The sequence below is a fragment of the Eurosta solidaginis genome, chromosome 3, assembly GCF_040869045.1.
Source record: "Eurosta solidaginis isolate ZX-2024a chromosome 3, ASM4086904v1, whole genome shotgun sequence".
Taxonomy (NCBI): domain Eukaryota; kingdom Metazoa; phylum Arthropoda; class Insecta; order Diptera; family Tephritidae; genus Eurosta; species Eurosta solidaginis.
The window spans coordinates 281,330,531-281,355,272 of NC_090321.1; the positions used below are offsets into that span (position 1 = coordinate 281,330,531).

General features: G+C 39.2%; 1 protein-coding gene across 2 annotated transcripts in view; it reads right to left on the reverse strand.

Moving 5' to 3' along the window:
• Nucleotides 1-24,380, reverse strand: part of Fcp1 (RNA polymerase II subunit A C-terminal domain phosphatase Fcp1) — a 50,126-nt gene extending 25,746 nt beyond the window's left edge. Inside the window, exons 1-2 of one of the 2 annotated variants that reach the window (XM_067776725.1) lie at nucleotides 23,917-24,380; nucleotides 23,696-23,789 (exon numbers count right to left, since the gene is read on the reverse strand). In XM_067776725.1, coding sequence (XP_067632826.1) covers nucleotides 23,696-23,789; nucleotides 23,917-24,242 — 420 coding nt within the window. In that variant the 5' untranslated portion in view covers nucleotides 24,243-24,380. Of the gene's footprint in view, nucleotides 1-15,196; nucleotides 15,866-23,695; nucleotides 23,790-23,916 lie in introns of those variants that run through there. The other variant, XM_067776726.1, reaches the window with a different exon arrangement.
• Between the last annotated feature and the right edge of the window lie 362 nt (nucleotides 24,381-24,742).

The following is a 24,742-nucleotide window of genomic DNA, read 5'->3' on the forward strand; positions in this document are numbered from 1 at the left end:
TTTTTCAATCGTCAATATCTCTTGATGAAAACGTTCTCCTTGTTCGTCGCTAAATTTACCTAGATTGTCTGGAAAAAATTCCAAATGGGAGTGCAAAAAATGAATTTTTATAGACATGTTGCATCCCATTTCTCCATACGCTTCCAAAAATTCATGGACCACCTCAACATAGTTAGCACTTCTTACGTTTCCAAGAAAGTTTTTACATAAAAAAATAAAAATAAGCCATGCTCTTTTCTCCACTTGACAAATTGTTTCGTATAGCCCAGTTTCAAATACAGTGGCGGTAAAATGATGTCGTCAGCCTTTACTAATGGAACGTTGAGAACGTTTTTCCTGCCTAGTTGGAAAAACTGTCTCGATGGCCAATCTTTACACATATAATGATTTTTGGCACGACTGTCCCATTCACAAAAGTAACATGGATTTTTGGTGTAGCCTCCTTGCATTCAGAATAGAATTGTCAGGACTTTAAGATCCGAAACAATCTGCCAGTGATACTTATTTTAATTAATTAATCGAAGAATCTTCTCCATTGTTTGGTATGTTTCTTTCATATCAGTGGCGTATGTTACGTGAACAGATGGTAGCTGATTGTTGTTGTGCAACAATACTGCTTTCAAGCCTATGATATTAGTGAATTGGGAATTAATTTTCGAATGATACTTGGATTTTGTTCTCTCACATACGCAAAATAATAGATACTCACTTTTGCAAGAACCGTCAAGAAACAATCGCCAATCTTGCGGGCAATGCTCGTGATCGAGCGCGGCGAACACCAGATTATTGTCGGTATCATCAGTATCGAAAACTCATTAGGTCTTTATCCCGGCCAAGTGTAACTTTGAAGTCATTTTCCACCAAATTCCACTGCTTCAATCGAGAGGCCAACTTCTCTGTTTGCCTTGTAGACAATTCCAAATCCCGCACAAGATCACAAAAGTCCTGATAGGTCACAAAATGACATTCCGTTCCTCTTGTCCCAGTTGGAATATACGGTTGGTCAATTCGGTCGTTGGAAAATTGAGGGCTGGATTCAGAAACACTTTCTGGTTTTCTGTTCCCAGTCGCCTCATCCGCTTTTTCTCTCAGGATTGGTTTTGAAACAGACAGTACATCAGCATATTTTATGCAGTGACGAGATTTATAGCGGTAACCATCGATATATGTTTGGCAGATGTAGCAATCATTGGGCTTGTGATATGTTTGGTAATAGGAGCCATGGGAGCCACAAATGGTAAACCCAGGTCATTATGTTTACCGGATTTCCATTTTTTGAGGTGCATAGAGCACGTCAAACATACAACCAAGCACTTTCCACGTAGGAGCATTTGAAAAAAAGGTTGAACGCTTCAATCACCCTTATTTTTTCTCAGCTCTAGGAGATGTTGTCTATCGACAAATAAACCGTAAGCATAACAAAAGTTGTTGCGTTTATCACACATCTTACCTTATTATGTAATGACTTATATTCAAACCTAGAACGTATTACACTTTACTAGATAAACAATGTCTGCTAGGTCGCTTGATACCTTACCTTTACACAAGTTAAGCTAGTCGTGTTGCTTATTAAGTATTACTTAAGTGAAACACTTAACTCTTTATTTTACTTAAAAACTTAATTTTTTTAAACTTTAAACTTAAGAATTGACTTTGTATCTGCTTAACATCCGAAAAAGAAGTAACCTTTAAAGTTCCGTTTAGGGCAATGATACCTTTGGCATCAATGGAATCACTTGTTGCTGTTGTTGTGCTAAAAATGTCGCTATCATGAGGTGATATCATGCAGTTTTACCGCTGGCCGGTCGACCAAGCATGTCAACCATACGTTGCTATGCAGTGGGTGGTAAAAAGGTTGAAATTCTTGTTTTCGAAAAAGCGTTGTAACTTCGTCAATTTTTAACATTTTTCAATAAATAAGGTCTAGTTTTACTCAGAATTAATAGTAGAATATTATTTGTTGTAATTAAAGCATGAATTGTACCAAAAGAATGGCGTCAAACTCGAAAAAACGAAAACATTTTACGAAAATTTCAGATTTAAGTGGAAAAATTTCTTCTTATACCTTATAAACTAACAAACTGCTGTTTATATATTAAGAATACCATTATTTAACTTTCCGAAACCGTTGGAAAAATTGAAATCGGTTCAAAATAGCCCCTCTAGGAACTTTTATGTGCCGACAAGCATGGAATAACGGTTTTTCAACAATAAAAAAAATTTGAGGGTATAGCTACATTTCTTATTGAAAATGGAAACTTGCTTTTGAATTATTTGTATATGTGTCTGAATAATCCAAATTAAGCGTGCATTCCGTACAAGGGAACATAAAAAGTTCACTGGAGTTATGTGATGCATTCTATAGTTGAAAATTATAGGCATTGAAAAAAGCGCGTCCCCTATGACCATCGACGCTTGCCTAACCATCCAAGGCAGTAGTCCCGGACTGGGCTTCCATGCCGATGCTTAAAACTTTTGTCTTCAACCTGTCTCTGTGGTGGTACAGCTACTAAAGCCTGGCAAGTCAGCTAACGTAGGAGCCTGATATCGTCTAATATCTTTTCTATCACCAGTAGCCAGGACACTTGAAGCCGTCCTGCTTACTTATTTCAACCCAAACCTGCGGATCATCAGCATGGCTTCACATAGCACCCCTAAAGGGACACAACACACTGATAATTTGTGGACTGAATCAAAAATCCCACCATAGAACAGTACTCGAGCGTTAGACTTATCAAAAGCCTTGATACAGTCACTCACAGCACATTACTGCAAGACTTGGAATGGTCTACCTTTACTCCCAGTCAAAAAATGTGGACTGCAAATTATCTGTTTGGTCGGCAGGCATCGATGCAGTTCAGGAACTAACATCAAAACTCAAAAGAATTAAACAGCTGGTGCCACAGGATGGAGTCCTACTTTTATGTCCACTTTTGTGTAGCTTTTACATATCGAAGCCTAGTAAGGATGCGATTAAGGGAATAATCTCATACAGTACTTTATCAAGAAGTGTTCTGGAATGCAAAGAAGCATTGGAAAAACTTCGCTCATTTTTACCGTGTTCCCGGTCATAAAGGGATAGAAGGTAACGAAAAGGCCGATGAGTTGGCAAAGGAGGGTGCAACACTTGCTGAGTCGACGATAGACGTCTCCGTTTGGGAGAAATCAAAAGGAGACGGATCATATGCAACTCCTGTCAAGAAGGAAAGGCGTGAACAAAAGCGCGGGGCTGCAAAATTCTAAGATCATGTGCAAAGAGAGAAGACTTAAGGCTCACGATGAGCATACTGACTGGACACAGCCTTCTGGCGTCACATGCTTATAAGTTAGTCCTCGTCAATAACAGCAAGTGTAGGAAGTGTGAGCTGCAGGGAGAATCGGTTGAGCATGTTCTGTGTTCGTGTCCTGCCCTCGCCAGGTCAAGGCTACAGCTATTAGGGGCGGTAGAGTTGCAGGATCTCAAGGCAACAATTAAGCTGCGTCCTGTAAAACTGCTAGTATTTGCCAATAGGACGGAGTTATTCTATAATATATGTCCTGGCACCAGATTAGGGTTCTTCCGTTTGGTCGACAAACAAATTCTGGTAACACTATGGACACATTCAGTCTATGTGAGGTCTTTATTTACCGGCCAGTTCAACCTAACCTAACCTAACATATGGAAGCCTCCTTCCCCACCAGAGGAAGCTTCCATTTCGTCCTTACGCTACCAAAAATACTGAGTGTGACTTTCGATGAGGATCTACATTGTATGCTACGTGTCCCCAATATGGTCGCATAAAAAAATACTGGACGAAACTGCAGGCCTGTCAAAACACCGCGCTTAGAACCGTCACGGGATGCCTTTTTATGTATCCAGAACATCATCTACACGGTGAGGCGAGAATACTTCCATAAAGGGGAGAAATGAAATGCTGAACAAAGAATTTCTGCTGAATACTCCGAAACCTGGGGATACCAACAGACATCTCATTGAAGAGGTCCCGCTTCCCAGGAACTTAGCGGGATGGCCAAGAAGGTCACATGTGCTCATAACAAATCGTTCCCGATATGGTCGGGCCTTCAGGGAGTGTCCTTATCGCTACAACAACATCCATTAAAAGGCGTCGGACTATTATGCCAAATATTGCTAGGTAAACACTTAAGACAAATAACCTAAACTCATATTTGAGAAAAGCAACGCGCGTCAGTCTAGTTCAAATTCGATCTGGATACTGTAATAGGGTAAAATCTTACTTTTCCAGAATCAACCCAAATACCCAAAGTATGTATGTCCCGCTTGAAATGTATTCCCACATGACACCAATAATCTTTTCAGTTGCAATGTGAAACTAACGCCTCTAACACCCTCACCACTCTGGTCCAACCCCTATGAAACTGCAAGTTTTCTCAAACTTCCGTTAGAGGATATTGGTGACAATTAGTGAGTGGTCGTACCTATTGGCTGGGGCGAAGCACTGCTATAAGAACAACAATTGGTTGTCAAGATACCGTGGGTTGAAAACTTAGTATTTCTCCCATACCTTTATATTGATCGATTTTTGCTTAAGTGTTTTCTGTAGCATTTTTTGGTAGTTTTCAATAAATTTCCCAGCCAACATTCGGAGTCAAAAAAGTGCCATAAAAGATGACTAAATCAGAGCGTTTATGCTCATTATGTGCTCGTTCAAGAGCCTGAAATGAGTGTATTTCCCTTCTTGCAATGGTCGTCCGATATGAGCCTTATTCTATATATGTGGTTAAATAGGAAATAGATCAGAACTCCAATTACGCTCACAAATAGCTCATAACTTGCTTGTTATATGACCCTTTTCGGAGTTATTTGTGTGCTTTATATTACGATTGGCCAAATCAGGACGAATATTGGACGCATTGCGTTAAAAATGGGGAAGAATATGCTTCATATTAGTTGGCAACCAGGAGTTTTGGATGAAATCCATGAAAGAAGGGCATATCGATGTCAGCTCCAATGAAAGACATGGGCTTACCAGTTTGTGGGTACAATGACAAAAGCCCAAAATACTTACATTGTTAAAATGCGAAGACGAATAGAGAGAAGCGGTCATGCCAATTTATGTAAATCGGAAACAGCAAGGCACATTTAAAACAATGATTTAATTTAAATTTATTATGAAAGAAATTTTTTTTTATAATAAAATATGAATATTTGTTCCAAAGTTCTTTTAATGAATCACTCTTGGCATATACATAGCTCATAATTTTCCTGTATGATCATATTTTTGAGGCTCATAGTTTTCGGAAAAAAAATTTTTTCATGGCGAAATTTCAAATGTAAAGTATTTTAAATAAACATCCCAATCAGAAAAAGTATCTTTTAAATATGCACGTAAGTATTCATTAAAAACTCTATGATTACGTTCAATCGTACCAACAGTTTCGTGATGGTATGCAGTTGAAAAATTATGTTCAATATTTAGAAGTTTAGTTAATTCTTCAAATAATTCATTTTTAAATTCAGTACCTAAATCTGATTTTATGGCATTCATTTTGCCGTAAGTTAAAATGAATCCTTCAAAAATTGCTGAAGCGATTGTTTTTGCCGATTTGTCTGGCACAGCGACTGTTACCAGGTATTTAGTCATGTCGCAAATCATGGTAAGTGCGAACTTGTTACCATATTTAACCTTGTTTAAAAGACAATCTTTACAATTTTTGATATATTTGGATATATCGCGGATCATATCTTTCCAATAAAACTTTGTTCGTAGTTTTGCGTAAAGTGTTTTCATTCTGCAATGTCCACCAGAAATTGGATCAGTATGGTAAATTTTCATTAGTTTTAATTTTGTATCTTCATCTGTTACTGTCTCCACTGGATCTGTTAAAATAATTTCTAATGATTTTAAAATTTTATTTCCAATATTTTTGAAATTTGTAATAGTATAATGTTCGAACAAAATATCATTTTTAGGCCATTCAATTTGCTTAATTTTGCGTTTGCCGGCTTCTGATTCAAGCCTCGAAAGTAATTTCTCTAAAGTCATTATTTCGTTAACAAGCTCAAAACTAAGTAACTCGAGTTTCTTATGTCGCCTCCCAAGGCAGTCGGTTCTATGTACCGGAGCGACTCGGGATTTTTCCCGACCAAGGACTGTCATTTCAGTGTGACCCCATTTAATTTGTTTCGTCTCTCCCACAAATTGTCATCCTCCCAGCAGCTCCTTGCAGCAGGACTGCTACATATTCTCTTACTCCGGGAAGGTATCGAACCCAATCCGGGTCCGTCTCCTGACCCCGGTCCTGAGAAATGGTTTTGCTGCATTTGCCAGAAAAGAATCTTTTTAGGACGGTCATACTCTGTTCAGTGTGTCTCGTGCAAGGGATGGTTGCATCGGACAGGTTGTTCTGGGCTTGATCCCAAAACCCGACGTCCACGTAACTTTTATAAATCTTTTGTGGCTCCTTGCTGCTCACGCCCAAGGGCGTCCCGTAGTCTACGCCTAAGCGCCCCCCCCCCCCCCCCCCACTACCTTCCAGCAGCCTCGCTGCTCAGCAAGCCACAACAAGTACCCGCTGCTGCTCGCGCCCCACGGCGCCAACAACTCAAACAGCTGATACCACTCATAACTACTACCTTCGTAGTAGAGCTGGTAGCAATGCTGAGCATCAGCCCTGCCCCCGTCTTCTTCTCCCCCCTCTTTTCTAGCAGCAATCGTGCAGGTCAGGGAAACAGACTCTTAGTCCCTACCTCTGTTTGCACCGTCTGCCAGCACAGAATATATAGGTTTGCGACATCCGCTCAATGCACCTCCTGCCTTGGGTGGTGCCACTTTCCTAGATGTTCTGGTCTCCGCGACGGCAACCCCTCGACGGGTTTCATCGCGCCATGTTGCCAGGCCGCAAACCCAAATCATCCGGGTACCCCAATGCTTGCCCAAGGGCGCAATTGCGTCCTGGCCTTCCACAACCTAGGCGTAGTCACCCGTCACTTACCCCTAGAGTGGCGGCGTCACCCCTCATGCACTTCAGAATTCTGCAGTTAAACTGTAATGGACTAACTGGGAGGATTACGGAGATAGTCGATTTCATGAAGCGGCACAACATCCGCATTGCTGCGATTCAAGAGACTAAACTCACAGCAAGATCTGCATTGCAGACCTGCTCTGGGTATAATGTCCACAGGAAAGACCGCGAGAGCGGAAATGGAGGCGGCCTCGCGTTTATTATACACCACTCTGTGCAATATTATATATTTGATCCTGGCATCGACCGCAGGGACAATGCCTTAGAACGTCAAGGCCTATCTGTTCGGTCAGGCGATGCAAATCTAGAAATCATCAACATCTACATCCCTCCTGTCACCTGTTGCCGCAGTGGATACCGCCCTAATATCGAGGCCTTACTCACTAGCAACAATCGCATTATCTTAGGCGATTACAATGCCCATCACGACCTATGGCATTCAAACTTGCGGGCGGACAGTAGGGGTGATATGTTGGCGGATCAAATAGAAGAAACGACGTTCTGCACAATAAACGGAGACGCCCCCACACGTATGGTAGGAAGCTGTCATAGCTCGCCAGATATCTCAATCGTGAGCGCAGAACTCGTTAACTGCGTCAACTGGCAGCCGATGGTAACATTGGCATCCGACCACCTGCCCATACTTATTTCGTTCGAGCGTACCGCCGACTTCATCGTCACCGAAAAATGCACTTTCATAAACTTCAAAAAAGGAAAGTGGGAAGAATATAAATCTGCAACAGACATCAGCTTTGCTGCCCTCCCTATCCCGACTGATGCCCGCCAAGGGGAGCGTGCCTTCCGTAAGGTCATTGAATCCGCCTCGGCACATTTCATTCCCGCCGGGAGAATTCCCGAAATCCGGCCCCACTTCCCGGCGGAGGCTGCGAGCTTAGCGAGGGAACGCGACCTTATAAGACAGCTTGATCCAGGCGACCCCCAAATAATTGATATAAACCAACGGATCAGATTGCTTGTGGACGAACACAAGCGGGCGAAATGGGAAGAGCACCTAAGAGGTTGTAACCTCTCTACCGGTGTAGGTAAACTTGGTCCACCGTAAAGTCCCTATCGAATCCGACTAAGCACAAAGACAAAGTTTCCATCGCCTTTGGCGATAAGGTGCTGTCGGATGCGAAAAAATGCGCGAGCGCTTTCTGCCGACAATATATAATGCATCCTACGGTTGACAAAGATAGACGGAGAGCCAATAGACACGCACATAAACACAAATTCAGCGCGTCACCAATCACCATCACCGCTAGAGAGGTTGAGGACGCCATTGGTCGCGCTAAACCATCCAAAGCAGTGGGCCTAGACGGCATAGCCATGCCGATGCTTAAAAACCTAGGGAAAGAGGGTTTCAAATATTTAGCGCATGTCTTCAACCTGTCTCTTTCCACCTTTGTCATACCCGAGAAATGGAAAATGGCCAAGGTGGTCCCGCTACTAAAACCTGGGAAACCAGCTAACATAAGTGAGTCATATCGTCCGATATCTCTCCTATCGCCAGTGGCAAAGACGCTTGAAGCCATTTTGCTCCCTTATTTCCAAGCACATTTGCAGCTAGCCCCTCATCAGCATGGCTTCAGAAAACTCCATAGCACTACCTCCGCGCTAAATGTCATTGGCACCCAGATAAATTGCGGTTTGAATCAATACCCCCACCATAGAACAGTACTCGTAGCGCTAGACCTATCAAAACCTTTGACACGGTCAACCATGGCTCGTTACTGCAAGACCTGGAAGGGTCTACCCTTCCCCCATGTCTTAAAAGGTGGACCGCAAATTATCTGGGTGGTCGGCAGGCATCGGTGCAATTCAGAAACGAAACATCAAAACCAAGGAGAATTAAACAAGGGGTGCCACAGGGTGGTGGCCTATCCCCACTTTTGTTTAATTTCTACATATCTAAGCTACCTTCACCACCGGAAGGAGTCACAATCGTTTCCTACGCCGATGACTGCACAATAATGGCCACAGGCTCAGGCCCAGAGATCGTGAGCTATGCAATAAAATAAACGGCTATATCCCTGATCTCTCCAGTTTTTTCGCCTCGCGAAACCTGGCATTGTCACCGACTAAATCTTCCGCGACCTTATTTACAACATGGACGCCCCAAATGTCGACCATATTGAACATCCACGTCGATGGCACTACGCTACCGACTGTCCTACACCCCAAAATCTTGGGTGTGACGTTTGATCAGGATCTACATTTTGGTGCGCACGCAACCGCAATTGTTCCGAGAATTCAGAGCCGTAATAAAATCCTCAAATCCCTTGCTGGCAGTACCTGGGGAAAAGATAAAGAAACGCTCATGACCACATACAAAGCAATTAGCCAGCCGATTACGTGCTACGCGTCACCCATATGGTCGCCAAGCCTAAAAACGACCCACTGGAAGAAACTACAGGCCTGCCAAAATACTGCTCTTAGAATCGCCACGGGCTGTTTTCTTATGTCCCCAGAACACCATCTGCATAATGAGGCGAGAATACTCCCCATCAGGGAGAGAAATGAGATGCTGACCAAACAGTTTCTGTTGAATACCCAGAAACCTGGGCATCCCAACAGACATCTGATTGACGAACCAGCACCGCCTAGGGGCCTAAGGAGTCATCTCCGTAAGCATTTTGAGGAAATACGGCACCTGAGAACCCAGCCGTATGAAGCGAAAAAACACAAGCAGGTCCTTGGTGAACTCCATAGACAGGCGTCGGACCTTTATGTCGGGAATTGCCCGGTGAATCCAGTACTTGAATAAAAATATCCAGAACTCGCGGAAGAGGAACGCATACTCCCCGGGGAAACGCGTGTCACTCTTGCTCAACTTCGTTCTGGATACTGTAACAGGTTAAACTCTTACCTATCCAGAATCAACCCCGACATACAAAATGTATGCCCCGCTTGCAATGTGTCCCCACATGACACCAACCATCTTTTTAATTGTAATGTGGAACCAACGCCTCTAACACCCCTTTCCTTATGGTCCACCCCAGTTGAAACGGCAAGTTTCCTTGGACTCCCGTTAGAGGATATTGATGACAATTTGTGATCGGTCGCGGCTATTAGGTGGGGCGAGCATTGCTACAACAACAACAACAACAGTTTCTTATGTTTAATATGCGCAAAAACTCTTAAATTTGTTGTTTTATTATTTTTATCGTACGTAATTGCAGATCTTATCCGTGGAACTTTTTTCCAAAAATTAAATGAAAATTTGTCGTAGACATGTACAGCAAGTTGTTTTTCGTCGTTTTTGTCTGTTTTTCTAGGAAGGTTGTTGTCGTTTTGTCATTGATCTTGTCTGAACTGCTAAAATTTGTTTGTTCGATTCCTTAATCTCATCGATTGTAATGCGCGATAGTGCATCTGCACTAACGTTTGATTTTCCCTTTATATATACAATAGTAAAGTTATATTCAGATAGTTCCAGTCTTATTCTTGAAAGTTTTTAAGATGGGTCTTTCATATTGAATAAGTATACTAGAGGTCTATGATCTGACTTTACAATAAAATGGGTGCCATAAACGTATGGTCGAAATTGCTTGATTGCTAAGTAAATAGCTAAAAGTTCTAATTCTATAATTGTTTTTTTCTGCTCTGCTTTATTAAATGCTTTAAAAGCGAAACAAATTGGTAAATCACTACCTTGCTGTTCTTGACTTAAAATAGCGCCACATCCAGTTGTGGAAGCATCAACAGTAATAATGAACTGTTTAGTAAAATCTGGATATTGAAGTAATTTTGGTGAAAGTAACGCTGCTTTCAAAGATAAAAATGCTCTTTCGCACTCAACATCCCATACGAATTCAACTCTTTTTCTGCTTAATCGATTTAGAGGCGCTGCCAGAGACGCAAAATTTGGTATAAACCGTCTGTAATAGTTTGCAAACGCGACTCGTCGTACCGCGTCTTTATCAGTCGGTTTTGTATACTTTTTAATTGGCTGAACATTTGTGACCTAAAAATGTAACTTCTGGTCGTAAAAAGTTGCATTTATTTGGGTTAAGTTTGAGATTGAAAGACCTACAAGTATTGAAAACTTTTGAAAGATTTTTAATGTGGTGTGCTTCACTACAACCTATGACGATAATATCGTCGACGTACAAAAATGCGACATTGGGTGGTATACCCGAAAAAGCTATTGTCATCATTCGTGAGAAGGAATTAGGTGCTATATTTAAACCGAATGGAAGCACTTTCCATCTAAATGCACCTCGGTCAGTGCTGAAAGACGTAATGTCACGTGAGTCAGGATGCAAGGGGATTTGATGAAAACCCGAGAAAAGATCTAATTTGGAAAAATACTTTGCTCTACCGAGATTATCTAACATATCGTCAACTCTAGCTAGTGGAAATTTATCAGCAATGAGTTTTTTGTTTACTGAGCGAAAATCATACGATAAGCTTTTTGACCATTAGTATCCTTCTTTGGGGCTACAATCAAAGATCTATTGTAATTCGAATAACTGGGTTCAATCAAATCGTTGTCTAACAATTTATTTACTTGGCGATTTATTTCTTCGCGTTGAGAGTATAGCAATCGATAGTTTTTAACATATACCGGCTCGTTGTCTGTCAATCTTAATTTTTGCTCGTAGAAGTTGTTTAAAGTCATTTTGTCCGTGTCAAGAGCGAAAATGTCGGCATAATCTATGCAAAGGTCAATTAATTTACTATGAACATGTTGAGGTATTTGATTTTTTAAAATTGAAATCAGTTTTTTCGTACGTTTGTCTTCTGTTTCTGTCTTGTTAATTGTATAAACATTGTAGTTTGAAAGTTTTTCTGTCCGAATACTTTTTCTTTTCACATACTTGACATCATCCGTGGTGTTAATGACTTTAATTATTGGGTTACTGGAATTAACAATGCATCTAGCTGTGAAAACACCTATTTCTATTTCCTGCGAGTCCACTAAAAGTGGCTCGGATGAATCTCCTAAATCAAAAAGTCTGAATATTTCACATCTGGGAGGAATGATACAACTGTCGCTTTCTGTTCCGTGCAGGATTGGTATCGCAACTTTTTCATTACCTACCCAAAAGGAAATACTATTTCTTTCATAATTAATAATGCATTTGTTAATTTTCAGAAAATCTTTAGCCAGTATGCATCGGATGGAATATTAAAGTCTTCATTTACTACATGTAAAGTATATTTAATAGAAAAGTTTGAAAAATTTAAATTTGCGGTAATTTTACCTAAAGTAGAAACTGAATTAGAAGTGACACCGGTAATGTTAATAATGTCGTTTGTATTTAAGGAAATGTTACTGTCTATACATGATATTTTTATTAAAGAAATGTCTGCTTCAGTGTCTACTAAGAAAGAACAAAATTTGTGTGACTCGCTAAGTTGTAATTCTATGAAATCTGAATAATTTAGGTTTAAACAATAGATGCCTATTGGTGAGGGAAATTCGCTTACTCGGTTAGTTCGTCCTCCCCCAGTGTTCGCTCCTGAGGGGCACTCGCGTTTAAAGCGCGAACGTTTGCGTTTCTACCTCTACCATTGGCTGATCTCGCATTGTTACCTCTATTGATACTATTGTTTGAATTAGGATTTGTATTTGAACGCGTATTATTATTGTTATTATTCTGGTATCTATTTCCGTTATAATTCCTATATCTTTGATTATTGTTGCCGTTATAGTTACTTTTGAATGAAAATGAACTATTATTATTTCTATAACCAGTATAGCCGCGGTTTGGGTAAAAACCTCGATAACTACCACGTGAATTTCTGAATGTACTGTTACCACGTGATCGAAAAGCTAGAACCTGACGTTCAGTTACTTCGTTGTTTTGTTCTACAATTAATTTCGCTACTACGTCTTTCGGATCAGTAAATGCCGTTGAGGCTAAAATGGTTTTGACTAAATTGGATTTTGCGTTTAAACGACACACGTTAATAGTTTGTTCGACTGCCATTTCATGAGCTTTCGCTTGAGTGATCCCTTCAATAATAAGAGACCGCTCAAGTGAATCAGCCAAATCTTCAACTTTTTGGGCAAAATCTGTATAATTGTTATTGTTAACGTGCAACGCTGCAATTCTCCCTGCTACAACTTTCGATTTGTCCGGTTTGATCCTACTACGTAGAGCTGTTTTAATTTCATTAACTGAATTTACTTGTCTTGGTATTGCTTCACGGGCTTTACCCTCTAGTTTTGATTTTAAAAACGCTGTAAAGGTATTAGTTAAATCTGCAGTAGCGAATTGTTCTAGTAATGCAATTTTGTCTATAAAAGAATCAAGTGCTAGGGGATCACCACTGTAGTTTTCTCTAATAGAATTAGCACATGTGTTAATGAAAATTCTCTTTTCCTCAGGTGTTGCCATGATTTGATCGTTAAGATCTGGAGCTTAATTAGCAGAAGGTGAGACTACGTTTGTACTATTTGGATCGTTAAGATCTGATTTTAAAGTAAAAGAAGTTGAAGTTAGTTTTGCACTATTTGAATCGTTAAGATTTGAATCTAAATTAGAAGTTGAATTTTTAATGGAAGAATTTTCGAAGCCTGGAAAATCTTTTTTCAAAGAAAATCTATTTTCCTGGTTTGTGACTTCTTCGGTCGAAGATGAAGCTAAACTTTCGTAGCTTGAGGCTGAATTATCGGAATGGCATTCTGAGTATGCATTTTTTTGAAGCTGAAATGTTGAGGAAAAAAAAGGAAATTTTGTATAAGAGAACTGATTCACTAAAGGAGTATTTAACAATTTATTTGAAGAATTAATGAAAATTGCATTATACTTGTATAGAAAAATCTTTAAGTAATTGAATTTAAACTTTGCACCGAAGTATATAGGTATTAATTGGTAAAAATTTCAAAATTGTTGTAACTTGTTCAAAAAATCCATTGTCTACTGAAGAAGGCATTGTAAATTGTCGGCAAAAGGCGCTCGCGCGTTTCTTCGAATTCGATACAGTTATGTCGCCGAAGGCTATGGATACTGTATCATTGTGTTTTGTTAGATTGGACAAGGATGTTACGGTTGATCACAATTTACTGACACCCGCAGAGAGGTTTCAGTTCTCATCCCGTTCGGCACGTTTGTATTCATTTACCAGCCGCATAATATCCAAGTTGAGACTCCTAATATGGGAGTCTCTAAGGTCGAGTTGTCCCGCCAGGTAACGTTCTCTTGCTAAGTTTGCAGCTTCAGCCGGGAAATGCAGTATGATATCAGGTATTCTACCGGCCGAAATAAAGCGCGCTGTGACAATTACCTGCAATTCTGGTTGGGGCATCGCCGTTTATAGTGCAGAGAGTCGTATTGTCTATTGCCTCTGCTGTCGATTGGCAAGCTGGAATGCCAGAGGTTATGGTGAGCGTTGAAATCGCCAAGAATAAGGCGGTTTTCGCCATATACTAGCGTACTGATATCAGGGCGATAGCCACATGAACAGCAGGTGGCAGGAAGGATATAGATGTTAATTATTTCTAGGTTAACATCGGCTGACGGGATGGTTTTATCTCTGCGACAGACGCACCGCTTTGTAAAAAAATTCGTATATTTTCACGGACGCACCGCTTTATATAAAAAAAATCTCACTTGGCTGTTCACGGGACCACCGTTTATATCAAAAAAATTTTAATTGGTTTTTAACGGAACCACCGCATGTATCAAAAAAAAAAAATTTAATTGGTTTTTAACGGAACCATTGCATATATCAAAAATCCAAAACTTACACGTTACAAACTGCTTATCAAGTTCAACAGTCTTATATGGTGAAAATTAATATTATGTTGGAAAATGGGCGTATCTATAAAAAAAAAAATTTTCCTTTTACCTGTAGTAAATAAAAATCTGAAAAATGGAAAATCCGAAATGTGAAATTTTAAATAGGTTTGTGAAACGAATTGCAAATTTGAAGAATGGAAGCTTGAAAATTTGTGAATTTGTACAATAAATTTAGAAATTTTTAAATTAAAAATTTGAAAATATGAAAAATTTGAAGAAAATGTAAATTTAAATGTAGATCTGGAAATATTTGAATTTATAAAATTTTAAAATTGTTGAAAATTGAGGTAGTTAAATTTAGAACGCACCACTTTATCATTTTAGTAAAAAAAATCCAAAATGTATATATATTGTAACGCACCGCATAAAAGAAATTTTCTGTTTTCTATACATACATATGCGTTATAAAAAATACCGTAGGCAAAAATTTGTTAAATACATATATATATATATTATACTTATGACTGCTGCTGCTCCAACCGTAAATGCTGCCGCTATCGTCGCCAATGCTGCTGATGCCGGAGTTGTTTCTGCTGGTCTTCGATGTTAATGCTGGTGGTGGTGGTGGTTAAAAAAAATGGCGATGAGATACCGTTGGCTAGTGGCATGGGTTTATATCCCGTTATTAATGGCATATCATACGACAATTTTATTTTGTTATTTAAAGTTTTTTTTTTTTTTTTTTGGATTATTTCTGTATAATTTAGTTGTAGTTTTTAAACAATTTTTATTATTTAGCGCTTTCTTTACTTTGGTTTAGTTCCTCCATTTAACGTAGGATTAGTTCTGTTGCATTAAAAAATTTCTTTTATTTCAATTTAAAATTGTGTGTTTTCACTGCCACTACCACTTAGAACTGCCTTTGAAAAAAAATTAACACCACCACCTACCTTCGTCACGGTCGCCATGTAAGGTTCCATTTTGGAACCTCCGAAGAGATTGTCCTTGTGCGCATATCCTAGTCGCACGCACACTCTACTCAAATTACAAACACGTATTATTTAAGTTTTAAGTCTTTAATTATGTTGGTTTTTATTTGTAGCACAATAAATGTGTGTGAAACTCGTTATTACAATATTTTAGTTTTATCTTTAGTTTGTGTAATTAAATTATTTTAGTTTTGCACACGCACTTTCTTCGTTTAGTCCAAAATTAATAATTTTCTTTTTCTGCCGAGCCGAATTGCTCTGTTTCCAAGTTGTTCCAACACCTGTTCTTCGTTCAAAGTAGACAATGGGTGTTGCAGCAATTTGGAAACAGGGTGACATTTTTATTATTTGTCAAGGCTGCTGTTACAAGGGTAATGGGTGGCACGTCGTGTTTGTGTTTATGTGCCCGTCTGTTTGCACGACGTCTGGCCTTGTCTAGTGAAGAATGCATTGTAAACTGTCGGCAAAAGGCGCTCGCGCGTTTCTTCGAATTCGATAAAGTTATGTCGCCGAAGGCTATGGATACTGTATCATTGTGTTTTGTTAGATTGGACAGGGATTTTACGGTTGATCACAATTTACTGACACCCGCAGAGAGGTTTCAGTTCTTTAGATGCTCATCCCGTTCGGCACGTTTGTATTCATTTACCAGCCGCATAATATCCAGGTTGAGACTCCTAATATAGGAGTCTCTAAGGTCGAGTTGTCCCGCCAGGTTACGTTCTCTTGCTAAGTTTACAGCTTCAGCCGGGAAATGCAGTATGATTTCAGGTATTCTACCGGCCGAAATAAAGCGCGATGTGACAATTACCTGCAATTCTGGTGGGGACATCGCCGTTTATAGTGCAGAGAGTCGTATTGTCTATTGCCTCTGCTGTCGATTGGCAAGCTGGAACGCCAGAGTATGGTGAGCGTTGAAATCGCCAAGAATAAGGCGGTTTTCGCCATATACTAGCGTACTGATATCAGAGCGATAGCGACATGAACAGCAGGTGGCAGGAGGGATGTAGATGTTAATTATTTCTAGGTTAACATCGGCTGACGGGATGGTTTTATCTTTGCGGCTGATGTTGGGTTTAAATAAACTGTATTACACGTTGTGATGGGTGATAAAGGCAAGGCCACAACCATTGCCCCTTGTGCAATCTTTCCTATGGATGTTGTAACCATCGAAAGCTCGGAGGTTGTTGCTGTTGTAGCAGTGCTTCGCCCCATCCAATAGGTGCGACCGATCACAAATTGTATTCAATGTCCTCTAACGGGAGTCCAAGGAAACTTGCCGTTTCAACAGGGGTGGACCATAAGGAAAGATGTGTTAGAGGCGTTGGTTCCACATTACAATTAAAGAGATGGTTGGTGTCATGTGGGGACACATTGCAAGCGGGGCATACATTTTGTATGTCGGGGTTGATTCTGGATAGGTAATAGTTTAACCTGTTACAGTATCCAGAACGAAGTTGAGCAAGACTGACACGCGTTTCCCTGGGGAGTATGCGTTCCTCTTCCGCGAGTTGTGGATACTTTTCTTTAAGTACTGGATTCACCGGGCAATTCCCGGCATAAAGGTCCGACGCCTGTATATGGAGTTCACCAAGGACCTGCTTGTGTTTTTTACTTCATACGGCTGGGTTCTTAGGTGCCGTATTTCCTCACAATGCTTACGGAGATGACTCCTTTGGCCCCTATGCGGTGCTGGTTCATCAATCAGATGCTCAGGTTTCTGGGTATTCAACAGGAACTGTTTGGTCAGCATCTCATTTCTCTCCCTGATGGGGAGTATGTATTTATTTATTTCTGAGAGCAGTATTTTGGCAGGCCTGTAGTTCTTCCAGTGGGTACTTTTTAGGCTTGGCGACCATATGGGTGACGCGTAGCACGTAATCGGCTGGCTAATTGCTTTGTATGTAGTCATGAGCGTTTCTTTATCTTTTCCCCAGGTACTGCCAGCGAGGGATTGAGGATTTTTTTACGGCTCTGAATTCTCGGAACAATTGCGGCTGCGTGCTCACCAAAATGTAGATCCTGATCAAACGTCACAACCAAGATTTTGGGATGTAGGACAGTCGGTAGCGTAGTGCCATCGACGTGGATGTTCAAAGTGGTCGACATTTGGGATGTCCATGTTGTAAATAAGTTCGCGGAAGATTTAGTCGGTGATAATGCCAGGTTTCGCGAGGCGAAAAAACTGGAGAGATCAGGGAGGTAGCCGTTTTATTGCATAGCGCATCGATCTTTGGGCCTGGGTCTGTGGCCATTATTGTGCAGTCATCGGCGTAGGAAACGATTGTGACTCCTTCCGGTGGTGAAGGTAGCTTAGATATGTAGAAATTAAACAAAAGTGGGGATAGGACACCACCCTGTGGCACCCCTTGTTTAATTCTCCTTGGTTTTGATGTTTCGTTTCTAAATTGCACCGATGCCTGCCGACCACCCAGATAATTTGCGGTCCACCTTTTAAGACATGGGGGAAGGGTAGACCCTTCCAGGTCTTGCAGTAACGAGCCATGGTTGACCGTATCAAAAGCTTTTGATAGGTCTAGTGCTACGAGTACTGTTCTATGGTGGGGGTATTGATTTAAACCGCAATTTATGTGGGTGCTAATGGCATTTAGCGCGGCGGTTGTGCTATGGAGTTTTCTGAAGCCATGCTGATGAGAGGGTAGCTGCAAATTTTCTTGAAATAAGGGAGCAAAATTGCTTCAAGCGTCTTTGCTACTGGCGATAGGAGAGATATCGGACGATACGACTCACCTATGTTAGCTGGTTTCCCAGGCATTAGTAGCGGGACCACCTTGGCCATTTTCCATTTCTCGGGTATGACAAAGGTGGAAAGAGACAGGTTGAAGACATGCGCTAAATATTTGAAACCCTCTTTCCCTAGGCTTTTAAGCATCGGCATGGCTATGCCGTCTGGGCCTGAGGGATAGAGCAGTACAGTTGGAAGCAGCTGCTCCGAAGATGACTATTTGTGGGAGGGATGGAACCAATTAAATGGAGTTATACTGTAATAACAGCGCTTCATCGGGAAAAAAATCTCGAGTCGCTCCGGTACATAGAACCGGCTTCCGTGGAAAGCGTGCGAAGTTATTACCAGACAAAAAATTATTCTCAATTTGAACCTAAGGTGCTCCTGTTTTTGAATAATGTTTTTAATACCTTTATATTAAGTCCTTTTCATGTTTGTCCCTTCATTTCCATACGAATTTTTGACCCATGGAAAAGTATTTTTCGGTAACTTCCCGTTAAGCTAGACACTTGATACTTAGAACATAATTCAGATCTAGGGGATTGTATTGTATTGTAACAAGTGAAAAACCCGATAGGTGGCGCACGGATCGAGATATACAGAAAATTAATTTTAAAACTGAAATTTTGCGATCGACTTTTAACTAACTTCTCGGTGATCCAGAGACTTGAAACTTAGCACATAGTTTGCGAGTCGATGGCACTACAATTCGTGGAAAACAAAATACCGCCAGGTGGCAGACGAATCGAGATAAACGAAAATCTCTGAAAAAAAGCAGGGAATCTTGCGATCGATCAGAATATACCCGCAGTAGGTATGCCTGTCGTAAGAGGCGACTAAAATACCAGATTCAAGGGGCTGTGTAGCGCAACCTTTCAGGTTGCCAGCGCAATATATAGCTTCTCCAAACCCAATTGTCAACCTCACCTATCCGCGGCGAATCCTGTTTCACTAACAGACGAGGCTCTGGCGACCCCAAGCTCCTCATGGAACTTGGGGGTAGGGAGGGAGGGAATGGCCTGAAGGTTTAATGTGGCCACATAAATCGTTCACGAGATGGTCGGGCTAGCACCTTAATGGTGCTATGATACCGGAGCGTACCAGATTTGTATCCGGCAAAGGACCATCACATCATTAACACTCCCCAAAGCCTTCGGGGAGCAACCTTATCGCTACAACAACAACAACAACATCGATTTTTAAGTAACTTCCCGGTCAGCTAGAGACTTGACACTGGGGCCGTGAGTCAGAATCCCGTGATAATGCAATATTTGATCAAAAAAATTTCGCTAGGTGGCGCATGGATCGAGATATTAAGAAAATTAATTTTGATTTGGAAATCTTTCCATCCATTTTTAACTAACTTCCCGGTGACCTAGAGACTTGAAACTTGGCACACAGTTCGAGGCTTGGTGACAATACAATTTACAGTAGACAAAATTCCGCTAGGTAGCGCGCTAATTGAGATAACTACAAATCCTTGAAAAACGAGGGGAATCTTGCAATCGATTTTTGAGTAACTTCCCGATGAGCTAGAGGTATGAAACTTGAGCCGTAAGTCAGAACCCGGTGGCAATGCAATATTTTATCAAAAAAATTCCGCTAGGCGCATGGATCGAGATATTAGGAAAATTAATTTTAATTTGGGAATCTTTCAATCCATTTTTAACTAACTTCCCGGTTACCTAGAGACTTGAAACTTAGCACATATGTAGTTCGAGACCCGGTGACAATACAATTTACAGAAACCAAATTCCGCTAGGTGGTGCGCTAAGTTAGATAACTACAAATCCTTAAAAAACGAGGGGAATCTTGCAATCGATTTTTGAGTAACTTCCCGATGAGCTAGACATGAAACTTCGGCCGTAAGTCAGAACCCGGTGACAATGCAATATTTTAACAAAAAAAAAAAATTCCGCTAGGTGGCGCATGGATCGAGATATTGTGAAAACTATTTTTAAATTGAGAATCTTGCAATCGATTTTTAACTAACTTCCTGGATATCTAGATACTTGAAACCTGAATATAGTTTAAAACTCGGTGACAGTGCAATGTTTGATCAAAAAATTTTAGCTACGTAACGCACAAGTCGAACTTTTTAGAAGATTAGGCCATACCTTCATGGCTAGCCTCCTGAGTGTTGCAGGCGTTGTGGAATTCCACCTCGTTGAAGGCCCAACTCAATGCACGTCCTTGCACACTTTTAGGCGTACGCGAATTTCACCTTTCTTTTAGACTTTCAGGCGTATGCGAATTTCACCATGATTTTCAACTGTGCAAATTAAGTACTTGACAAACGAGGTGGAATTCTGTTGTTTTCGCCAGTGTTGTCAGCGAAAATTCCACTAATTCTCTTAAATCTTGCAATTTTGAACAAATAAATAAAGATAAGAATTTTTACTTAGGAATTACTTAAATTACTAATCAAAGTTGCAATTGCCTTTTTGTAGGCAGTATTAAAAAATTTTAAATAAAAAGATGACAAAAAAATTTTAAGGACTACCTTTTTATAAATGGACCAAAAAATAGAAGGCAATTTTTCTTTTAATACAGACATATTCTTGTAGAATTTTGACTAAAAAACTTTAACAATAGCTCTTGTAAAACAATTTTGGGATTTAAAATTATAAAGGTAGATCGCGTGTTTAAATTAAAAATAGTCAATTAGTTAATCCCAATAAAACGATATTACAAAAAAGCAGTTAAAATAAAAAAGAAAACATTTATGGAAAACAAAATCTCAAGAAATACTAATAACCAAAAGTTAATGTGGAAATGTCTAAAATACGCCATAAATCTGAGTAGTGAGGTAGCACAAATTGAAAAAATTTCTGTAAATGGTGCTCTTATTGAAGATGATTATGAAATAGCAACTGAATTAAACCGTTACTTTAATGAGAGCATAATCAGAATCAGAGATAGCATTGCAATCGTCGAAGCAGGTGGAAATCAAATGGAGATAAACAGAAGCTTGTTTAAACTGAAGGAAATAGATGTTGAAGAACTTATGAGAGTTACAACGAAATTAAAAAACAAGTACGGAGGAAAAAAATTACGGAAGGTGTATTAAGACAGCATGCAGTACTTAGGCTATACCTACACATGTGTAATTAATGAAAGTTTCCAATTTGGTGTATTTCCAGACTGCTGGAAGACCTCAGTAATTGTACCTGTGGAAAAAGTAAAGGGAATAATTAAACCAGAGAAGATACGACCCATAAATACCTTAACTAGCGATGAGAAAATAATAGAAAATGTAGTTAAGAACTAATTGCTGGATTACTTAAATAAATACTAAATTATTATAAATGAGCAGTCAGGGTTTCGATCAAAACACTCGTGTGAAACTGCACTTGACCTGGTAATTGCAGAATGGAAAGAAAGTAGAACGAAGAAACAATTTACAATTTCAGTTTTCCTCGACATAAAAAGAGCACTCGAAACAGTAGACAGAGATATTCTTATAAAAATACTGAATAATATTGGCATTAGAAACTTAGCGTTTAACTGGTTCGAAAGTTACCTTAGTGGAAGAAAACAGAAAACTGTAATAAGCAAGATTTCCCCCGAAGTGGACATTGAAATAGGATTGCCACAGGGATCTGTGCTTACAGCAATTCTTTTTATAATTCACATAAATATTTTTGTTGTTTACGGCCTTTGAATTATAACTTTTTAATTATAGACGAGCTCTAGGCCAAGTACGGTGTTTATTAAGAATATACAAATATTTGGCCTAGAGCTCGTTTATAACTAAAAAGTTATAATTCATATAATGATATTAAAACTGTATCAAATACTGCAAAATAAGATTATTCGGTGATGATGCACTTTTGACTATAAGCTGTAACACGATTGATGAGGCAGCCTCAAAAATACAGTCGGACATACAGGCAATATATAAGTGGTTGTGCCAAAATATGCTTAAAATAAACATAGAAAAGACAAAATGGATGATAATGGGGTCTAGAGTGACTCAAGATGATAATGTGTCGCCAAAAATAGCAAATACCACTATAGAAAGAGTAAACCGAATAAAATACCTGGGAATAATTATAGATGACAAATTAAAATTTGATGAACATCTAAAATACATTGAAGGGAAAATTTCCAAAAAAAATAGGGTTCATGTTTCGATCATGCAAGCATATTAGTATGCAATACAAAATACTGGTCTATAGATCCATTATCGAGCCGCATTTCATTTACTGCCCTACAATCCTATTCGCATTAGTTGATTCGCAAATATCCAAGCTACAAATTAAGCAAAACAAAATTATGCGTTTCATATTAAGAAAACGGTATGATACCCCAATTAAAGATTTACTAGACAGCTTAAACTAGCTTAGTGTAAAACAGAACATGACTTACTACACATTGAAGTTTATACACAACATAAAGTTGGGAAACCTGCCGAATTACCTAAGTGAACGTGTCAGACTAAATAGCGAGGTCCATAGATATCAAACAAGACACAATAACAACTTCTACTTGCCGGTAGTGAGATCCGAATTCGATAAAAAAAAGTATATACTACGAAGGAATTAGAGAATATAATGATCTGCCAATTGATATTAAAAACTGTAATAATACCAAAAAATTTAAAAAATTATTATTCAGCTGCTGTAAAGCGCTACCTATCAAGTAGTTAAACATTTTTTAGTAAATAAATTATAGATTATTATATAATTGAAGTCAAAGAAATTCAATGAATTGAAACAAATATGTAAACATTAAAAATACTTTGTATCTTGTTAAATTATATAGATCTTCAAGATCGTAATAAATAAATAAATTAAATTAAGTACATGGTTTGCCTTAAATTGAAAGATTGCGCTCCACCTTTATAGTTTTAAATCCCAAATTTCTTTTACAAGAGCTATTGGTAAAATTTGTTAGTCAAAATTCAACAAGACTATGTTTCATTGCAGGCCTTGATGTGGCATGAAGGTATCACTTTTCTACATACATATATAGCTGCTTATTTAGCATTGTTAAATTTTTTGGATACGTATATCTATGTATATATATTATAGCTTTATAAATTTATATAGGCCGAGACATATGTTCAGAGGGCTGAAAACATAAATGCGTTTTTGTTGTTGCATCACCAGTGCTTCGCTTCCCACAGTAGCTGGTGACTTGCCCTTTTCCCGACTAAGGGCCGTCATTGCATATAAAAAACTCATATCCTTTCTTTATTTGTAGCAAACTAACCCCCCTTCCTGACTTGTTTATTATACCAAATAAATGAATGCAAATGTGTATAATTGTTTACTTACATTTTCGTTTTGGCGCAAATCTGCACCGCAATCGGCACACATGTCTTTTATCACTGTCGTGTGGGCGCACTCAGCCAGCTCCAAAATTGTAGCACTACAGAAGAGAATACATAATTATTGGACAATTTTATTACATCATTAAAAAAATATGTACATTGTAATGATTTAGGTATGTACAACTTATATTGCAGGTATAACTATATGGACCTGCGTAAACCTACCCTTTTGGCACCAATTGTCCCTCCTTGAACAGACGCTTTTTCACCACGCCTATTCGATTTGCTTTTAACTTGTGTAAAGTTTTATCTACTGTTATTACTGATGCCGCGGCTATTGTTTCTGTAGATGTTCCTTCTGGACCATTACCGATACTTGTGATTTCATACAATAATATTACTTGGGACGATGTAATTGGAAAACCTTCACGAACCCGCCATTTATTGATCCGAATTGGATGCTCCAATGGTGATGTTATTGTAATGCTGCCGGCACCGCCAATGCTACTTTCGGTGTTCAATTCACTGCTACCTTCCGCCATTATATTCATTGTTGCCTTTATTGCTATAGTTTTCAATTAAAAATTTTTTTTCCAGCGCATCGACCAACTATTTTCCTCCTTTTTCGTTCTTTCCTGTTTTTGTCCACTTCTATCGCTTTTCGCGTCTGTTGCTATCAGTGGTTACGCTATATTATCGTTATACTCCTTTTCACTTGTTTGTTATTTTGATTAGTGTTGGGAACTATCGATTGAAAACTATCGATTTATTCGGTAGTTAAATCATTTTCATTCATTCGATAGTCATTTGAAATTCGTCCATTACCAGCCCATCTAAATATCCCTCGGAATTTTGTTCTCCCGAATTTTTTTTATTCCCGCGGAAAAATTTCTCCAATTCTTTTCTCCTAGGGAGAACAATAATTGGGTCATAGGAATTTCGATGCTCATTTCTTTATTTGTTTAAAAAATAGAAAAGTTTAATTATTGTTGCGAATTTGTTTGAAATAAAGAAATAAAATATAAACAATGCACAGTTTTGCATTTCATAT